Source organism: Typopeltis vanoorti, chromosome 17 (assembly GCF_054136105.1).
Source record: "Typopeltis vanoorti isolate ZY-2024b chromosome 17, IOZ_Tvanoo_1.0, whole genome shotgun sequence".
NCBI classification, from domain to species: Eukaryota; Metazoa; Arthropoda; class Arachnida; order Uropygi; family Thelyphonidae; genus Typopeltis; species Typopeltis vanoorti.
Window position 1 is genome coordinate 31740347 of NC_143565.1, and position 22768 is coordinate 31763114.

A 22768-nucleotide genomic window follows, 5' to 3' on the forward strand; every position below is an offset into this window, starting at 1 on the left:
TTTGTTCCTCGAAATGATAAATTTTGAATAGCTAACGTCTGAACTAAAGCAAAGAGTGGTTCTAATACTTGCACCCAATGTTTCTCCTCATTTCTAATAACTAGCAAGTTCTCTTCATCAATGGTTTTCTTTTCTTTTATTCAAATTTCTAATTCTTTCCACTTATGGTAATTTTCAACGTGTCTTTGACTTTTTTTCATGTGCAGCTAAAATAGAAGAAGCATTTTTCCAGTCCCTCAATCCAGAATCAGCAAGGTTAATCTGCCATTGATCAAATAATAAACAGCAGAAGCAAAATGCAGAATCCATGGATTTTGAGTACAATAACCACAGACGTGCATTGTCTCACCATTAAATAGTCTTCGAGTATAATGAGTCATTGAAAATCTTCTATTACTGTTATCTTTCGGAAATTCAAAATTATGAATTTGTTCGGGTCCATGTTCAAATAATAGTTGACGTAATTGATTGATATTGGAAAATTTTACAGGACACCAAGTTCCTGGATCATTATAATTTAAATTTGTAAAATCAAATCCTTTTATGATTGGATCTGTAGAACAACCAGCTTCCAAATCAACAATACTCATATGATCTGTAGATTTCTCCTTCGATGTTTTAATCCAATTTTTGGTATCTGTAGAATTCTCCAATTCATTAATCGAAACTATAGATGAATTATCCAACGAATAATCTTGAAGATTTTCTTCTTGTATGTGATTACGATCTTCTCGGCAAAGATATTTTAAAAATGCACCTTCTTGTTTTTTCAATCTTTCTTCCTTTTCCGCTTTACGTTTGCGATATTGAAAACTCGATTTTTTTTTATCCATTTTCAAAATCCAGTAACTGAAATATTTATAAATTAAAATAAACTTAATTATAAAAAACATAGACTTTAAACTATTCAGTAATTCACAAATAAATTTTTATACATTTACTTAATGAAGTGTTTATCAATTATATATACCTCATAACCATATAACTTATCTATCATACATTTATAATCTAATAATTCAACAATATTTTTTCTATGAACATAATTGACAAATTTCTCAAATGCATCTGACTTAACGAATTGTGTAAATATTTTAAACGCGTTTAAGTAGAGAAAATGAGCGTTCACCGCTAGCATTACAAACAGGCAGTGTCAAGGGGTGCATTTATACTTTTGGAGGACCAAGGTGCAACATTATTATGAGGCCTCAAAAATAAGCACTTTTTTTAGTTTATTGAAAATAAAAGTCAACATTTCCATAATAACTAATTTTAATAACACAATACAACATTGGTATACATATTTGCATTTTAAAAAAACATATAAAAATAAATCAGTTCAAATTTAAATTTAAAAAAAATCAATAACTAAAAGTTTTTTTTTTCTGGCTTTGGTTTTAGCAAATATATCTAAAATGATATCATAATTAATCGAGTCTACATCTGAATCAATGTATAATAACGACAGGTCACTTGTTTAATTTTGGTGCAAGTTGCTTCTTAAATAATTTTTTATTCATTTCAACGCTGAAAATGAGCATTCAGCACCACTTGCATTTGAAATAGGCATCATCAAAAATATTTTTTAAATTGTTTCTACATTCGGAAAAGTAGATCTTAACCCATCGTTTATAAATTTGTACATATTTTTAATTGAAGAATTTTCTTCCTTCATCATTATTAAAAATTGCTTAACTTCATCAGTAAATTTTTCTGAATGAACATCAGTCCCATGTTTGTAAAATTTTATTAATAGTAGTCTTGTACTTATCTTGATCTATCTTTCTTTAAAAAAAAAAAAAAAAAAAAAAAGCCAAACATATCTAATCTGCCGAAAAAGCTTTTTGTTTTTTTATTAATTTCCAAAATTAGTTTATCACAAATGAAATTAAAAGTGTTGATGGCGGAATTTTCTCTCCCATGTAGCATAATCTCATTGTTAGATTGTGAAACTTCGTCACTCATTCTTTTTTTTTTTTTTTTTTTCGTTTTCTAACTCTTTCCTTTTCATCTTTAAATTTTGTCTCATCTGATAATAAATTTGCTTCTTCATTTACAGCAGCTAAACTATTTCTTATATCTAAAATAAAACCAACTAAAGACTGTAACAAATTATTAGCTAAAAACAAATCCATATCGGGATCTTGTAGAGATTTACTAGTAGCATCTATTTGTTGTAAACTACTGTCCTACACAACTGTTAAAATTGCTGTTTCTGGTTTCTCAAAATGCTCAGCCAATGATGAGCTCTCTAATTTAGAAATAGGTTTTTCATGAGGAGAAATGGATAGTACAAGTAATGCATCTTTAATTTCTTTATATCTACGTTTATATCCAAATATATCCAAAATCTTTCTGCAAAAGATTTCAATTGCAGTGATGATTGTTGATTTTGAGAACGTTGATTTTATTTGATGAGCTTCGTTGACAAGCATCATAGTTGCTACAAAAATTCTGAATAGCAAAAAAATATTAAAAGGTATGGTAATAATTTAGTATAAGGATAAAAGTTTTTTTTTAAAAAAAAAAAAGAAAAGAAAAGAATTTAAATGCAATCTAATTAAGCTTGCTAATCAAGATAAAAATAGGAACTTCATCAACTCTAAAGTTCAGATATTCACACTAAAAATAAAAATTTTGAATTTGCAGTAATAAAAATTGTAGCAAAAATCATTATATTTATGGAATTACAACACAGATCTAAATATAAATATCAAAAGTTTTCAGTTTGCAGTAACATGCATAGTATGCCTCTCTGGTTGACAGAACGGTTAATGTATCCTTTTCCAACCACACAACTTTAAGTGAAAGGTAAATTTTGTCGCCTAATGCGAGACCAGCTTACTTGCTGGAAGCATGGGATTCAAATTTATGAAAAATTTATGAAAAAAATTTATGATTTAAATCGAGATAACTAATAAAGTTTTAATGAGAATAATACTTCTTTTTTTTTAATTTTTTATTCTCATTAAAACTTAATTAGTTATCTCGAATAATACGGGGTACTTAAGGGTCAAAGCTGTATAACTGAGAGGAGACCTGCATATAGCCTTTAAAGGAATGCGGAGAACCGACCAGGGCTTCTGACCTAATGTCCAATCCTCACCTTCTCGTGGTGCACCCTGTTGGGTATCTACCTGGATACTGAATGAAAGAGGATGGGCTGGCAATTTGCGATTTATTCGACAAAATTGTATTCTTATTGGCTTAAACCAATATATAAAATGATGGTACAACATGACAAAATTTCATGCCGGCTGGGGCGTCGCCCGGTTAAACAAGGTCCCCATTGTTTTCACCAGGAAACTAGGTGAACAGTGAAAAGTCAGCTACTGGAACTAATCTGAAAACACACCCCAATTTAATATCACCAGAGTTAAAGATCAGTACTATCAACATAAGAAGCCTGAATAGCAAAGAAATGGAGCTAGCTGATGAATTAGATAATTACCAGATCGACATAATAGGGGTGACTGAAACAAAAAAGACAAAAACTGGTGAGATCTGTCTGAACAATAAATACAAAATGTTATATTCAGGAAATGGCAATCAAGGAAAAGAAGGAATAGCCATAGTATTCAACACTAAATATAAGGCTAATCTTCTTGAATGGCAGGCAGTCACAAGTAGAGTGATGTGGGCAAATATCAGAATGGGGAATTGGACAATGAGACTTATTTGTGCCTATGGTCCCACAGAAGGTTCTACTAAGGTAGAAGTGGAGGAATTTTTTGAGGCTTTAGAAAAAGCAACTGACACAATGAAAAAGGAAAAGTTGGTCCTTGTTGGGGATCTAAATAGCAGAGTGGGAAATGACTGTCAGACATACAAAAATATTTTGGGAAAATTTGGAGAAAAGAGCAAAGCCAATAATAATGGCAAATACCTGTTGGATTTCTGCTCAGGATATGGACTGGTTATTACTAACACCATGTTCCAACATAAAAATGTGCACAAATTCACATGGAGAGAAGAGGCAAGGAATAAGAAAAGTCTCATTGACTATGTTATTGTTGATAGTGATGTTTCCTCCCTGGTGCAGGACACCAGAGTGTACAGAGGATTTGAAATTGGAAGCGATCACTATTTAGTCTTGAGCAGGATAAAAGTGAATTTTGTATTGAAAAGAATAACATGTAAGAAAGTTTTAAAGCGAATAAAAGTCGAGCAGCTCTCAGATGTGAACTGTAGACTAAAATACACAAAGATTATTGAAGAAAAAATGAAAGAGTTTGAGAACAGGAATCAAACCTTGGAGATTCAGTGACAAACTCTGAAGAAAACATTGATTGATTCTGCCAGAGAGGCATGTGGTGAGGTTGTCTGCAAGGATAGAAAAATCAGTACTCCATGGTGGACACATGAAGTAAGAGAGGCAGTGAAGGAAAAGAAGAAAGCATATCAAAGGTTCCTGGCAAATAAGTCAGCTTGTGCTCTTTGAGAATACAGACACAAATGTAAGAAAGCTAAACACTGTGTAAAACTAGCTAAACAAAAGTCATGGGAGAACTTTGGCAAGAACATAGAAAATAAATATCAAGAAGGTGGTAAGATATTCTGGAGGGTGTTGAAGAAGCTTAGAAATGGAGGAAAGAGTGCAGTAAAAGGAGTTGGAGATGATAAAGGTGACATGAAAACAGGAGAAAAAGATATCCTTGAAGTATGGAGTAATTACTTCGAAAAATTGCTAAATGAAACAAGCAGTGATAGCACAGTGGTAAAAATCACTCAACAGGTATACAATCAGGAATACATATCCATACTTGAAGTAGAAAAAGCCATCAAAGGGTTGAAATGTGGAAAGGCAGCAGGAGTAGATGATATTCGACCAGAAATGCTGAAATATGGTGGTATAAAAGTCTTACAGTGGCTGCAATGCATAGTTCAGAAAGCCTGGACAGAGGGACAAATTCCCGATGATTGGAGTAGAGCTCTAATAGTACCCATATATAAAAAGGGAAATAAAACTGAATGCGAGAATTACAGAGGTATTTCCCTACTGAGTGTTCCTGGCAAGATCTATGCAAGTATACTTGAGAAACGGTTGAGAAGAATTGTGGAAGAAAAGCTTGGTGAAGAACAAGCTGGATTCAGGCCAAATAGAGGCTGTCAGGATCAGATCTTCACTTTACGACAAATAGTCGAGAAAGCATGGGAATATAACAAAGATCTGTATTTAAGTTTTATCGATCTGGAAAAGGCATATGACAAGGTGCCAAGAGAGAAGCTATTCAATACACTACAGTTATTATATGGTGTCAATGGTGCATTATATCAAGCAATACTTAGTCTGTATTTGAGTTGTAAGTCGGCAGTTACAATTGAAGGAAAAGTACAGGAAGATGGTTTAATGTGAAATCTGGTGTCAGACAAGGATGTACATTATCCCCTCTGTTATTAATTATCTATATGGATCACATTATGAAGGAAAGTGGTATTAAACATGATATCAGAATTGCAGATGTTAATGTCAGCTCTTTGCTTTATGCGGACGATGTTATACTTCTAAATAAATCTGCTACAAGTTTGCAAGATTCGCTGACTAAATTGAATAACTGTTGTAATAGATACGGTATGAAGATCAGCAATAAAAAGACAAAGACAATGAAAATGGGAAGATTCGTTGAAAATGTCAATTGCGTTCTGAATGGAGAATCTGTGGAACAAGTAAAACATTTCAGCTACTTAGGCACGACTTTTACTGAAGATGGTAAATTAAATATGGAAATAGACAACAGAATTAACAAAGCTGGTATGGTAGGAAATCAATTGAATAAATTCATATGGAATAAGAGAGAAATTAGTTGAAACACTAAATTAGCTGTATACAAGACAGTGTTCAAACCAATTTTAACTTATCAGAAGTAAAACACTTGAACCAAAGACTAGAGACCGCAGATATGAGAGTCCTGAGAAAGATTAGAGGTGTGAACAGATGGCATCAATTGCAATATCATATTAAAAACGAGGATATCAGGAAAGAACTTGACATTGTCAACATGCAGGAATGCATTAGCAGAGCTAATCTCAGGTGGTATTATCACTTAAACAGAATGGGCGAGGAAAGATTAGCAAAATAAGAGAGTTCTCTGCCAGGTTGGCAGGAAAATGACCGAGAGGAAGACCAAGATATAGGTGGATTGATATGGTACAATGTGCCTTATATGATAGAAATATAAGATCTGATAATGATAATATTGGAGTCTTGACAAGTAATAGACAGATTTGGAGGAAAATTGTAGATAGGAAGTTAGTAATGATGTAAATTTTTCATGTAGTACTATCACATCCTGTACACCCCTGAGGGTACATGTCAGGAATTTGATGATGATGATGTGATGAGAATAATACAAGTAGTTTCGGCTTATAACAGCCTTCATCAGGTATTCATTAAAGGAAGAGAATAGTAATAAATATTGAAGGAGCTAAAAAACTGGGAATTACGGGTAAAAATTGCAACACATAATTGAAACAAAAAAAAACGTTGTATTGTTTAAGTTGTTCTAACTGGCGCACTATTGTTTATTGCGTGTGTGCGTGCAGGCTCTTGTGAACGCCAATATTGAATAACTGCAGTATGGCTATCTGGGATGTTATAACTTAAATTGCTGTTTAAGTGTTCAGGATTCAGGATGATTTCCCTGGATTCTACAATTTTTCTTTCGAACTCATCACCACAGCGAAAAATATTTTCTGATTTATCCCAGCAAATGGAGTGACTTTGAAGATCATCATTAGGATTGTTTGAAAAAAGAACATGACTGGACAACGCAGTTGCACGTGATCTTTTATAGGAGATAGCTCTCTTATGCTCCTCTATACGTTGTTCAATAGATTTGTTGGTTTGTCCAAAATAAGGGATATTGCAATCGCACCATAATTTATATACACCTGGATATTTTAGGTTGTGATGAATAGGTTTTGGATGGCTGATAAGAGAATGTATTTTTGGAAGTGTGGTGAAGAACGTCCTGATGTTGTATTTTTTACGGACCTTAGCCAATTTGTTAGAGACTGTGCTAATGCATAGGATGGAGATACTATCTTTAAAATTATTATTAGTTTCTGTGGTGCACTGCCTAGGTGGATCCAGAAGAAATTTCTTAATCGTTTTTTCGGAGTATCCATTTTGTTTAAAGATAAGAGAGAGGTGGTTTATTTCTTTTTGGAGTTCATCTGGTTCATTCAAAAGAGAGCATGCTCTGTGTCCTAAGGTAGATATAGTTCCAAGCTTCTGTGGTGGGAAATGATGAGAATGACTATGTAGATATCTATTGGTATGAGTAGGTTTCCTGTATATAGAGATTTTTAATCTTTCAGAGCATCGTGCAATCATTACATCCAGGAATGGTAAGGAGTTATTTTGTTCTAGATCAGCAGTAAATTTTATATTAGGATGTTGGTTGTTAAGATGATGAAGAAAATGTATGAGAGATGTGCGTCCGTGACTCCATATAATGAAAATATCATCAACATAACATTTCAAAAGTTTTGGTTTAAATGAGAAGTAAGATATAGCTTTCGTTTCAAAATCTTCTAGGAAAATGTTAGCTAGAACTAGGGATAATGGGTTGCCCATTGCCAGGCCTTGTTTTGTTGGTAAATGGAGTCCCGATATCTAAAGTAACCAGAATGAATGCAATGTATTAATAAAGCAAACTTTTTTTTGGATAATTTTTCCTTTAGTAATGTAAGTACTTCGTCTGTAGGAACGTTAGTAAATAAAGAGATAATGTCAAAACTTGCTATAATGTCATTTTCATTAATGGAAATATCTTTGATATGAGAAACAAAATCTGTGGTGTTTTTGATGCATGATGAGGATTTATTGGAGAAACATTTGAGGTGCTTTGCTAGATATTTTGAAAGATTGTAAGTAGGTGAATCAATTTCTTCCACAATTGGGCGAAGAGCAATGTTTTCCTTATGTATCTTAGGAACTCCATAGATGCGTGGTATAAGTGGATGTAGAGAGCGTAAAGAAAGGCAAACATTATGAGGAAGTTCACTCATAGTCTTTAACAAGTTGTTTGTACGGTTTGTAATTCTCTTGTAGGATCTTCCTGAAAAATTGAATAAGTCATGTTGTCTTCAAGTAATTGAAGCATTTTGCTGTGATAATCTTCAGAGTTGAGGACAACCGTGGAATTGCCTTTATCTGCAGGTAAAATAACAATGTTATTATTCTTTCTAAGTTTTTTTAAGGCTTATCTTTCAGTAGGAGAAATATTATCTGTTAGAGGTTTAGCATTATTGATAATGAAAATCGATTCAATACGGAGAAGTTTCGCTAAATGATTAGATTAAATTCTCATTTAAACCAAAACTTTGGATATTAACTTTAATAACATTTATTGAAATAAATATGACATTTTGTTTTCTTTCCTTGAAAATAAAATTATATGGGTTGCACATTTCAATTTTAGGAACGTTTTTTTTTTAATGAACAACAAATGATGTTAAACATTACTCGGGATTTCTGATTGTGAGTCTTTTTAATATCAAATATTTATATCCGATGGTATTTTATCAGAGATTCTTCACCTTTGTCTTTTGCTTAAAACTGCAACTGTACAATTACTTTGGAAAAATAACTAATTCAAACAAAAAGAAAGTGCACATATGTTATCTAGCAGTATTTTTTTCGTGTGTGTGTGGGGGGGGGGTGATAATTTTGGGAGGGGGTTAGCCATTAAAGGCGAATTAATTCTTTATGAAAATTTTGGAAATAAAATTTCATTTTGACACATGCACCTACACATGTTTCGAAAGATGAACTGTAGGGAAAATATTGCTTGTTTTTCATGTTGACTTCATAACTGCCGTTTATTTCGATTTGTAGGGAGTGATTGGGGGAAACCAAGAAAGTTGAAATGCAAAAACTTACAGATTACGTTTATAAAAATTATGCATTAAATGATATGATTCAAGATTTACATATGATTCTCTATAAAGCAAAATTTAAAAGTGCGAACCTTCGCGCAATATGTGAACTAACCTTCGAACTAAGATTATGAATAAAAAAGAAAACTTAATTAGGAATGGTTGGAGGCTGTATTCATTTTTAGATTCGGATTTTCATGAATGTATAAAATAATTGTTTGACAAAAATAATTATCCTCAATGAAGTTCTGGGAGAATTTTAAAATGTATTGGTGATTAAAATAATTAGCCAAAAAATTGATAGTGACATTGATCTTCCAAAGTCATACAATATGAAGTAAAGAAAGTATGAAAGGATTTCTTATTTTGCGCTGGCATTAAAAACTATAATTATACGATAAAAACAAGCAGCAAAATGAATATAACTCTTAGGTATTTAGTGTGATATAACTTAGATTCTGGTTACTGAGCAAATGGCAAGCAACTGCATTTCTCGCTGTAGGCAACTGAACATAGCTTCTACATACCAAGTAATCTAGTTAAGTGTTCTTTTCAGCATGAAAAATTGCCCCTTCTAATGGACATGACTGGCAAACTACACTTCTTATCCATGTTCTTTCAGCAGGTGGACAGAATATTATCCAGGTTTGCTGGATGTATAAGTCCAGTAAAGAAATGGTATGCTTACATATATGAATTTTATGGAATACAGGAGTTCCTGTTAGTTTTATATGTAGCAAAATCTGGCAACCATAGGCGATTACCTAGGTTCGCCTAATGAAAAAACCGGCCCTGTTGAGTTTATGGAAAACTTCCTTTTACTTCTTAAAACATCAAGAATTCTATAATTCTAAATAATACATTCTCTAATTCTAATATAAATTGGATTCTTGGATAGAAGCATGTAGAAAATTGTTTAATTTGGATATCATGTTTCTAAACTATAAAGACAATGTTATCAACATATCTCCACCAGATGGCAGTTTTACAGTAGCTTCAGGACTTGTTTTTCAAAGTTTTCCATAAGATCAGGAGGGAGAAGATAAGGGACTAAGCTGAGAAGAGCTCTTTATCTGGGAACTCTTACCAGATGACTATTTGTTGAGCACTGCCTTTGGTCCAATTTCTTTAAAGGGAACAATTGTCTTTATGAGCAACTTTTCAGACTAGTCTTGGGAAGTCTTATGCTTTCAGAGACTATAAGACATGAACACCCAACTACTGAGAAATATACATAAGATTAAATGATTTTAAATAAAAGAATTTATAGGAGTATTTAGAAAAGAGTAGGAACAGATGTGAGTAAAAATTATCTTTAACACTGCTAACCTATGAAAACTTAAGTAAACAATGTTACCTGTTACATAGAGAAGCCCTTGATGAGCAACAATAGCTGGACTAGTAAGTGAAATCTTCATTGGAGAAACAAATTGCCATTTATTGGTTGTTGGATCAAAGCGCTCAACGCTGGACAGTCTTGATACTCCTTCCCAACCACCAACAGCATAAATGTATCCATCCAATGTTGCTAAGCCTGCATAATAATATATTTCTGGGTTTAATACTTATTTTAAAAATGAAATAAAAATATAATTAATATGAAATGAAATATATAAATTTTGAAGATTATTATTAACATCAGATATACATAGAGTCAAAATACTCATCACAGAAGTAATACACTCCCATGAAAAAGATCATCAACCTGTGCTTCAAACTTATTCACAGATTCTGCACTCAGTCAGTGCATTCCACTCACCAACCACTCTCCATGAAAAGAACCTGCATCTTGCTCACACCCTCCTTATACAGTTTCCAGGGGTGGTCTCTTGATCTACCTTTGTCTCCCACAGCTCGAAGTATCTGCGCATTAATCTGGTAACAATCTCTTGCCAATTTATATGTCTTAATCATATCCTCTCTCATTCTTTTATTTCCAATGCTATGCAAGTTGCATTCTCTCAATCTGTCTTCATATCCCACATTCCATAGACCTGAAAATGACTTAGTGAACCTTCTCAAATATATCCTCATCCCCTCTCCCTGAAAACTAGGAGAACAAATCTGTGCATAGTAGTCCATATGTAGCCTGATCATGTACAAGGGACCATAATCCCCCTTTGCTTCTGCAGGTCAAGGTCCTCTCATCACTGCCATAATCCATTGCAACATTCTTATAATTTTAACAGTGTGACTCCTAAACTCTTCAAGTCTCTATTCACCATCACCCTCAGGTTTCTTGTCTTCCTTCAAAATTTCCTGATTAATTGTATGCTCTGAATTCTAACCCTGTCTACCAACTTTCAAGATCATGCACTTTGTGACATTAAAGTGACAGCTTCACTGAGTTGCCTGCTCGCATAGTCTATTGAGATCTGCCAAAACATCATCTTTCCTCCTCATAGTTCTTCCCAACTGTGAATCATTATCAAACAGTTGCATAACTCCAGTTAAGCTTCTCCTTAATATATAAGTTAAATAATAAATGATGTCCCCTTCACAAGGATGAATTACCCATAAACTGCTCATTGAATACTTCAACTATATCCTCTCCATTGGTTAGCAATCTACCACAGTCATCAACTAACATCAACCCTCCTATAGCCATCCTTTTTTCTACTTGTCACATACCAAAAGGACTCATTAGGATTTTTCTTGGATACTGATTGGCTAACTTCTGCTCATACTGCACTTTTGCTGTCTTTATCAAATGACTCACCTTCTTGGCTTGCTCTTTGTACTCATTGTGTAACTGATTATTATCAACTTTCATCTTGTGATGCCTCAACAGTGCCTTTTTCTTCTTCCAGATTTCATGCTTAACCCTTCATTCATCTATTTTACTTCTACCTCATTTAGCCTTTTCACCTTCTGTAATATGTACAGATGCTGCTGTTAAACAGCTCTTAATCAATACCAAGCAATTCCTGTCTTCTCTCTACTCAACTCCTCTTTTCATAGGTTCACAGAGAATTCATCGCGGCACGGACAATTCATCATGGGAAAATTTATCACAGGGAAAATTCATTGAGAGGAAAACTTATCGCTGGGAAAATGCATTGCAGAAAAAATTCACTAAAAGCATTATTTGCCAGAAAATTGAAATGGCATTGCATTGATACCGATATATGAAAAGTAAATGCAGTGCAAGATAAATTTCACAAAATATAGTTTTTTATGTATTTATGTATCATTTGTTTAGATTTTAATTAGATTTTCATAATATTTTTATTCTTTTACAATGAAAGTAATATATTTAGACTATTCATATTTGGTCTTTATATACTGTAATAAACACAAAAACTTATTCTGATTATAAGATCATCAGTTTAATACACATATGTACAAGAATGCTGACTAGTTTCGCTAGCATACTGTCTAGCTTTGTCAAGACTAAAAAAGGTGAAAAATAATAATAAATGCAAAAAAAAATGAAAGAATACAGTAACTGTTTACAATGGTTAGGCAACCAAATTTGACAGCTCGCATGACAATGTATGCATGTAGCGAGTGCTTCAGTCATTATTGTGAATACGCGTCACATAGTTTTTAGCGTACTGTAGTTCCGCTATACTTAATGAATTAATCAGATTTCTCCATGTATCTTTCAATACTGCTCCTTGATTTCTGTTCAGGTTATTTCCTGTTCATAGGACCACTGCTGCTTCTTTGAATATTCGGCGCCTGTAATCATCCTCTATATATGGCATCGAGCTGTTTTCCCAACCTATTGTGTGGTTAGACGTTAAGAAGTGATGCGCCAAACCTGAGGTATCTGTTCTGTTGTGATTTACATCTCCAACGTGTTCCGTCTGTCTAATTTTCATGCTTCTTGAAGTTTGGCCTATGTAGGGAAGTCCACAAGTGCATGGTATTCTATAAACACCTGCATATTTGAAAAATGGAATGCTGTCTTTAGAGGATCTTAAAACTGTCTAATGGTTGCAGTCGGTTTAAACACAATTCTGATGTTGTAAGGCTTCAAAATTCTAGCTATTTTAGTGGAGATTGAACCAACATAGGGGATGACTACGGATGAAACGTACTGAGTTGCTATCCTTTGTTGTTGGAGGTTATTTTTATAAAGCAATTTGTTGATTATGTTTAGAGGATAACCATTTTGAGATAGCGATTTCGATATTTGAGAAAGTTCTGTACGTACATTTTCTTTGTCTATGACTATGTTTTGGGCTCTATTTCATAACATATGGATGATGCTGTATTTATGTGTATGATGATGATTGGAAGTAAAATGCAGATACCATCCAGTATCTGTCAGTTTTCTATATATAGTAAGTTTAATATTATCATTCTCTTGTCTTTTGTGCAGAATATCTAAAAAGTGAAGTTGATTGTTTTCCAATTCTAAAGTAAATTTGATTTTATTGAGAAACGAGTTGATTTTATTTAAGAACACATGTAAGCTTTCTATTTTTTCTTTCCAAATGATAAAAACATCATCCAAGTATCTCCACCATTTGGTACAATGTTGGCTAGAATTTCATTTTCTAATTTCTCTATGAACAAGTCTGCACATGGTGGTGACAGGGGACTGCCCATGGCTAGACCTTCCAATTGTTGATAAACGATGTTGTTGACTTTAAAGAAATTGGACTTCAGGCAGTGATGGAAAAGTTGTGTGATATCCATAGGAAAGAGATATTTTATAATGTCTATGACCTCCTCAACTGGAACATTCGTAAATAAGTTGACCACATCCAGACTGGCCATTATGTCTGTTTTTGATAGCTTAACGTTCTTGAGTTTCTCAACAAAGTGTTGAGAGTTCCTTAAATAAGAGTCTGATTTTTCCTTTTAGTAGGTTGGCAAGGTGTTTGGCTAATACATATGTGGGAGAGAATCTGCCATCAACGAACTTCTTCTTTATGCACTTTGGGTGCACCATAAAAGCGACGTGTTATAGGATGTGATTTTAGTTTTCTTTTTTTCTTTTTAACTCTTCAGGCCAACTATTCATATTACGAATCAGAAGGTTTGTCTCGTTATGGTTAGTCATGGTTGGATCTTTGTTAAGTACTTTGTACATGGAACGGTCCGAAAGTAAATTATTGATCTTACTAATATAATCTCTGGAGTTCAAAATGACTGTGGAGTTCCCTTTGTCCGCTTTAGTAATTATTATATCTTTGTTCCTTTGTAAGTTCTGAATTGCCTTTCTATCATAGGGAGTGGTATTTAGTTTGGGTAGTTTTGCTGTGGCAAGGATGATTGTGCTTTGAAATCTAATAACATTAGCTATTGCCTCCGGGAAAGGATAAAGACTTTTTTCAATACCATAAATGAAGTCCATTTTTGGTATGTGGCTAGGAGTAATTGAAAAGTTGAAACCTTTCTTTAGAATTTTGGATTCTTGTTTAGAAAGGAAGTAATCTGCCGTTAAAAATCACTTTATCATCTGGGAGACAGTTATTAGAATTGTATTTTTTCTCATAAAGTTCTTCAAATTTTTTTATTTGAATAACTTTGCTAGACTGAAAAGTTTTTTCATAACTATTTTGTATCATGTGGTCTATAATGTTCCAAGTTGAGTAGTCTAAACTGTTGGAAATATCATCAAAATTATTCTGGCATTTAAGGTCAATAATTTTTAATTCGTACCTGATATGCTGGATCCTTTCCCTAAGTAGGGTAAATGAAATTTTTTTGGTAAATCCTTTTTGCTTGTTTAGACTGAATATGTCCTTTGACGATTAAGAACTTGGGGATGATGGAAAATTGTCTACACCTCTTGAGGAAGATAAGATGGTTCAATAACTTTACCTTTCTGCATTTTTCTTTTTCTAGGCACCATACTTTATGTTTCATGTGTCCATTTAGACTATTTATATTTGGTCTTTATATACTGTAATAAACACAGAAACTTATTCTGATTATTAGACCATCGGTTTAATACACATATGTATAAGAATGCCACCTAGTTTCGCTAGCATACTTTCTAGCTTTGTCAAGACTAAAAAAGGTGAAAAAAAATAATAAATGTAAAAAAACGAAAGAATACAGTAACCGTTTACCAATGGTCTTATAATCAGAATAAGTTTTTGTGTTTATTTGACAGCACGGGTTTGTCTTTGACAAACCCATGCTGTCTTTGACTTGGTCAAGAAACCTTTTCCTTAGTCTGCCTCTTATTCTTTTCATAAGTCCATCATGTCGAAGTATATGTCCAAACTACCTATCCCTTCTAATATTGATCGATTTAATTAGAGTTCTTGTTTCGTTTATCTCTCTCAGGACTTGTTTGTTTGATTTTTTTTCTGACCATTTTATTTTGTTCATGCGGCGCCAGCACCACATTTCAAAAGCCTCCTATCTTCTTACATCTTCTCTGCCTAGAATCCAGGTTTCACATCCATACAGTGCAATGCTCCATATCAATGTCTTTACTAATTTTTTTTTTCAATTGTAGGTTAAGGTTTCCTGTTAAAATGCTTTTCATCTTAGAGAATTGGGCTTTTGCATAGTTTATTCTTGATCTTATATCTTCTCTTGTTCTGCCATCTTCTGTTATTAGGCTTCCTAAATATTTAAAGCTCTTCACTTGTTTTATTTGTTTCCCACTGATGTCTATATGCTCTATATTGATAGGGATTTTGCCTCTAACAATGATTTTAGTCTTATCTGTGATGATTTTCATTTTATATTTTTCAAGGTTATTATTTAGTAATTCTGTAAAATAAATAATAGTAATAATAAATGTAAAAAAACGAAAGAATACAGTAACCGTTTACCAATGGTCTTATAATCAGAATAAGTTTTTGTGTTTATTTGACAGCACGGGTTTGTCTTTGACAAACCCATGCTGTCTTTGACTTGGTCAAGAAACCTTTTCCTTAGTCTGCCTCTTATTCTTTTCATAAGTCCATCATGTCGAAGTATATGTCCAAACTACCTATCCCTTCTAATATTGATCGATTTAATTAGAGTTCTTGTTTCGTTTATCTCTCTCAGGACTTGTTTGTTTGATTTTTTTTCTGACCATTTTATTTTGTTCATGCGGCGCCAGCACCACATTTCAAAAGCCTCCTATCTTCTTACATCTTCTCTGCCTAGAATCCAGGTTTCACATCCATACAGTGCAATGCTCCATATCAATGTCTTTACTAATTTTTTTTTTCAATTGTAGGTTAAGGTTTCCTGTTAAAATGCTTTTCATCTTAGAGAATTGGGCTTTTGCATAGTTTATTCTTGATCTTATATCTTCTCTTGTTCTGCCATCTTCTGTTATTAGGCTTCCTAAATATTTAAAGCTCTTCACTTGTTTTATTTGTTTCCCACTGATGTCTATATGCTCTATATTGATAGGGATTTTGCCTCTAACAATGATTTTAGTCTTATCTGTGATGATTTTCATTTTATATTTTTCAAGGTTATTATTTAGTAATTCTAGCATTGTTTTTAATGTTCTTCTGAATTCTGCTACAAGAGCTATGTCATCAGCAAATCTCATACACATGACTTGCTCACCATTTATCTTTATGCCACTATTTATTTTATCTTTAGTTTCCTGAATGGCCTTTTCAATATATAAATTAAATAAAAGTGGTGAAAGTATACATCCTTGTCTTACTCCACTCCTTTTATTTATTGTTTTCTCTTTATCATTGATTTTAATCCGTCCATTTTGATTTTTGTAAATTTGATAAATTATTTTCCTATCCCTCAAATCTATGCCGATATTAGTTAGACAATTTAGGAGTATTTGCTGGTTTACTTTATCAAACGCTTTCTCTAAATCAAGGAAGCAAATGTAAATATTTTGACTAAGGTCTAATCTTCTCTCTATTATTGTTCTTAAACAGAGCATTGCCTCTCTTGTTCCTTTATTCTTTCTGAATCTAAATTGGTCTTCATCCAATAGACAATCTATTTTTGAATAAATTCTATTTTGAATAATTTTTAGCAGAATTTTGTTAACATGTGGGATTAAAGCTATTGTTCTAAATTGGCTGCATTTGTTTGCATTATTCTTTTTTGGTATTGGTATTATGGTTGATTTCATAAACTCCTTTGGTATTTCTCCTCTAGCATAGATTTTGGGCTATTAATTGATAGAGTAAGGTTTATGTCTCATCACCTAGATTTTGTAGCAGTTCTATAGGAATATTGTCTACACCTGGACTTTTTCCCTTACTCATTTCGGACAGTGCTTTATCAAATTCTTCCCGCATTATTGGGGGATCCTAGATTATCTTCATTTTGATTTTATATGCTGATATCAACATCAAGTTCATCACCATTATAGAGATTTTCAAGATAATTCTTCCATTCCATTAATATATCCTCAGATTCTATTAGTAATTTGCCATTTTCATCTTTGATGGCACTGTTTTTGCTGTTCTTATTAAATTTGAAAGTCAGTTTGTTAATTTCTTTATAGGCTTTCTCTATGTTTTCTTTTTTAAATAATTCATCTATGTTATTACGCTGTTCTTCTAGGTATTCTTTTTTGGCTTGTCTACATTTTCTTGTAATTTGATTTTTAAGATATTTGTATTTGGCCACATCTTCTTCTTTAACAGCATTTTTATATTTTCTTCTTTCATCCATAAGGCCAAGTATTTCATCTGTTATCCAATGTTTTTTTTCCCTTTTTCTGCATATTTCAATAATTGATTTGATGAATTTATAATTAACTCTTTAATCATATTCCATTGGTTTTCAATATTATTCTGACTATTTATGTTTTCTGGAATGTTATGATCAGTTGCCTCTTGGAATCCTCTCTTTACTTCTTTACTCTTTAATTTTTCAAGGTTCCATCTTATTGGTTTGTATCTTTGGATTTGTTTCCTATGTTTCAGTTCTGTTTTCATTAAGAAAAGGTTATGGTCACTACTAATGTCGGCACCTGGATAGCTTTTGCAATTTTTTATTTGGTTTCTGCATCTTTTCTTGACCAATATATAATCTATTTGATATCTCTTTGAATCCCCAAGCACTTTCCAGGTGTAGCTTCTTTTTGGAACTTGAAATAGTGTATTTGCTATAACTAACTGTTTTTGTGTACAAAATTCTATTAATTGCTTTCCTCTTTCATTCCTACGTTCAAGACCAAATCTTCCTGAAACATTATCATGGCTCTCTTCTCCCACTATAGAATTCCAATCTCCCATTATTATTGTATTGTCTCTGTCTTTAAAGCTGCTCCAGATTTCTTCTATTTGTTCATAAATTTCTTCTATTTCTTCATCGCTATGTTGTGATGTTGGCATGTTGGCATTATAATATTGAGGTTTACTGGTTCATTTTGAATGCTTATTGCCATGATTCTGTCACTATGGCTAATTATTGTAGTGATTAACTTTCCAACTTTTTTATGAAGCATTATTGCAACACCTGACTCGCCCTTCTTTTGTCCTGAATATATTATCCGAAATTCTCCACTCCAGAAATCACCCTGTCCCTCCCATCTCGTCTCACTAATGCCCAGAATGTCTATTTCAAGTCTTTCCATTTCTTTTTTCACATTTTCTATTTTACCTGGTTCTAGCAGTGTTTCAGCATTCCATGTTCCAATATTCAGCTTATTTCTTGTCTTTATTTTTGAATAAGTACCAGGATTTCGTTGGCTGTCGACCTGAGATGCCTGGTTACTTCTCCTGCCAGGCATGACTCCTTCAGTGAAGGCTCCATCACTGATCTTGACTTCATTTTTAACTTCCATTGCTGCTTTTACTTGGGAATGTAATGTTGTGGTTTCCCCTTGCCTTTCACATCGCAGTATCATAACATGTTGCTACAGGAAGTTAATACAAGTAGCGCTGCTGTCCACTACTATAACTATTAGTGGTTACTTGAAAGAGAAGGAAACACCCCTAGCCCTCGAGTACTCTAATAGCTTCAGGGAGAATGGATTACCTCCTCTTGGGGTTAGTAAGCAAGAAAAGAGACAGACAGAAAGTTTTAAGTAACAAATCCTCATTAGGAAGAATGTTAGTATGAGGGTAGAAGCAGGAAGTGGAAGAGTTAAAGAAAAGTATGACCAAAAACTTTGAAATAGATCATACTTAGCTCTGGGACCACGGGTTAGCCATGCCCTTGCCTGCAAGTCGCAAGCCCCATGGAGATATAGTCTAAATGGACACATGAAACATAAAGTACGGTGCCTAGAAAAAGAAAAATGCAAAGTTATTGAACCATCTTACCTTCCTCAAGAGGTGTAGACAATTTTCCATCATACTCAAGTTCTTAATCGTCAAAGGACATATTCAGTCTAAACAAGCAAAAAGGATTTACCAAAAAAACTTCATTTGCCCTACTTAGGGAAAGGATCCAGCATATCAGGTACGAATTAAAAATTATTGACCTTAAATGCCAGAATAATTTTGATGATATTTCCAACAGTTTAGACTACTCAACTTGGAACATTATAGACCACATGATACAAAATAGTTACGAAAAAACTTTTCAGTCTAGCAAAGTTACTCAAATAAAAAAATTTGAAGAACTTTATAAGAAAAAATACAATTCTAATAACTGTCTCCCAGATGATAAAGTGATTTTTAACAGCAGATTACTGCCTTTCTAAACAAGAATCCGAAATTCTAAAAAAGGTTTCAACTTTGCAATTGCTCCTAGCCACATACCAAAAATGGACTACACTTGTGGTATTGAAAAAGGTCTTTATCCTCTCCAGGAGGCAATAGCTAATGTTATTAGATTCCAAAGCACAATCATCCTTGCCACAGCAAAACCACCCAAACTAAATACCACTTCCTATGATAGATAGGCAATTCAGAACTTACAAAGGAACAAAGATATAATAATTACTAAAGCAGACAAAGGGAACTCCACAGTCATTTTGAACTTCAGAGATTATATTAGTAAGATTAATAATTTACTATCTGACCATTTCTAGGTGCGCCACCAAATTCGTGGGTAGGAGTTGAATCTCCCTCCAAATGAATAACACACAGTAAAACACACAGAGCCTCTCTCTCTTAATTCTAATTAAATCTAGCAACTTAAAATTTCTATTATGCAGTCGTTACAATATCTACCTTAAGGCTCACACAGATTCGAGTTTAATGAGTAGTGCACTGGACTCAGAAATCAGGCAAGTTATTTAAACAAGAAAACAATGTATTTAACATCAATGAAATGTACAATGGGTCAATTTTAAGTTCTAAGTAAATTAGCTTCTATGCTTCAAATTACAACTAACTAATGATTACGTCTACAATTTAGTTCTTCATCATATTCAATTCTAGTAAGACCACGTGTCTATAATTTTCTCTCGTTAAACTTGGTTATACTCAGATTAATCTTACATAACATTCTGCAGGCTTAGGCAATAGCTATAACATTGAATACATGATGTTTCACCTTAAATTTATTTTTAACTAGACCTTCTCTCACATAAAACAAAATATCTCAACCATCAGCATAAGGCCTAAAGTCCTCAAGTATTACTATAAAACAAGTCCCTTAATTAAATCACCGTCACAATCTTTTTCTCTAGTTAAGCAATGGAAAGATCTTACTTTTTACTTTGAACAGAAGTCTGTACTTCCCTGAATGATCCATGAAATCATCTCCTTCTGTTATCGTTTGACTTTAGCATTGAACTCGGGTAACTCTTCTGAGGCTTGTGAAATCCTTCTTTAATATCAGCGAACATCAGGAACGTGCCAGCAGGGAAAATCGGCATCTAATTTCTTCTAAAACAGCTTATCTTAGTTGCGTCGGTCCCTCGGCAATTTTCTATCTGGAACCCAGGCCTCCGATGGCAGCAAAACTCCGCTGCCATAGTGTACGTCGTAACTTCAGGTCGGAACCCCACGACCTCGAAATTCTCGCTGACCTGGGAACGGGACCGAACGAACGCGAACTGCTCTGCCAGGAACCAAACTGAATCACCGCACTGAACTCCCTTTCTCGCCATCGCAACCTGCTATTTATTTGGCTCTGATGACCTTGTGGTTCGCTTACGTCATCTCCCCTTGGTACTTCGGTGGTCTGCACCCCACCACCCTTCTCGGTCGTTGCATTCAGACTGGAAACTCACGCACACTGTTGACCCTCGAGGTTGCAGTTGTCCCAGGTCATTTGTTAATACCTTAATCCATCTGGAATTACCGGTCACTAAGAGGTTTCTTTAGACACAATTAATCTTACACTTATTTTTCTGTTCTTTTACCAAATCCTTTGAGGTGACAATATTCAGTAATATACAAAAAATATTATTTCCAAATTAAAAATATGAAAATTTCTCTATTTACCCACAAGTATTTTTTAGTGAATTTTGCTTATCAGTAAAATCGGTATACAAGATGTTTTTGAATAAAGTTCCTTGAATACACGATTTTACATCAGTAAGATCTGCAAAATATCCCTCTACAGCTGCAATCACCTCTTGATTCGAAGAAATAGAAGTCAGAGGGAGACAAATCTGGGGAATAGGGTGTATGTTCCAACAATTCATAGTGCAAATTCCTTAATTTTCCCATTGACAAAACACATTTGTGGGCAGGTGCATTATCCTGATGAAAGATGATTTTTTTTCTTCTGCAAACCGTGTCTTTTCTCATGAATTTTTTTGTCTAGTCTGGTTAAAAGATCAGAATAATATTCCCCAGTTATTGTTTTACCCTTTTCAAGATAATTAATTAATAAACAAAATGCCTTTAGCATCCCAAAACACCGATGGCATGACCTTTCTTGCTGATGGAACCGACTTTGTCTTCTTTGGCACTGAACAACCAGCTTCTGTCCACTGTTTTGACTGCAGTTTGGATTCTGGTGTGTAATTAATCCAAGTCTCATCCACAGTAATAAATCGATGCGCAAAATCAGTTTTGTTCTTGTTAAACTGCTGCAAGCACTGTTCAGAGATTTTCATGCAAGTGTGTTTTTGATCTGCTGTGAGCAAGTGTGGCTACCCATCTGGCACAAGCTTTTTCATTTGCAATTCTTCATGCAAAATATATCCTACACATTCTTTTGAAATGCCTATAGTCTCAGCAATTTCACGCACTTTGATCGCTGTCATCCAATACCATATCGCACACTTGATCAATTATTTCTGGTGTTGTTACACTTTTTGGACGTCCTTCATGTGGATAATCTTCAAGGCTAGTACAGCCATGTTTAAACTCAGCAGCCCATTTTTTAATTGTCAAAAATGAAGGAGAAGAGTGCCCATAAACGTTTATGAACTTCGAATGAATTTTGTTTAGCGTTAAACCTTCTTTTACAAAGAATTTTATAATTGCACAATACTCAATTTTATCCATTTCAAGGATACAGACAACACTTTTGCTTCAGATGGCTGTATAAAACAAACTACTTGATAGAATGACTTGCAATTTCACATGGATGCTTATGACAGATGTACCAACTTAGAAACAAAAAATTGTGTCATTGTCATCTATGGTCGAGGCCAAGAACTTTTCAGATCACCCTCGCATGTGTGTGTATATATATAGTACTACTATACTATATATTGTATAGTATCAAAGCAATTTTAAACAAAAAAAAATTCTCAACTTACAGTGGCAATTTTTGAATAAAAAATAACTGGTAATTAACAAAGTACAAAGATTAAACCTTCTATACTTAATGAATTGAGCAAATCTTGGAATTTGCACTTTCACGTCAAATATTCTGAATCATCTGAATTATTATAAAATAAAGATGTGCATTCAAAATATTGACAATCAGTATAATTTAATATAAAATTCTAAAAGGCATATGTGATTAAGACAGGATTTAAACTCAGATATCTAAAATGAATATTGCTATTATTAGACTTCCAGGTTCTCAAGACTCATCAAGAGTGGTTATACATTACCCACACCAGCTGTCATACCTTCTGTTAAACTCATTCATACTAGATGCACTCACTATTTCAACAGGCAAACTGTTC

General features: G+C 33.5%; 1 protein-coding gene across 4 annotated transcripts in view; it reads right to left on the reverse strand.

The window, feature by feature from the left end:
- LOC150097270 (kelch-like protein 24) overlaps positions 1-22768 on the reverse strand; it is a 218732-nt gene that overhangs the window by 64796 nt on the left and 131168 nt on the right. For all 4 annotated transcript variants that reach the window (XM_090407144.1, XM_090407143.1, XM_090407141.1 and 1 more), the window contains one exon: positions 10238-10414. In XM_090407144.1, the coding sequence (XP_090263270.1) occupies positions 10238-10414 (177 nt within the window). The remainder of the gene's footprint in view (positions 1-10237; positions 10415-22768) is intronic.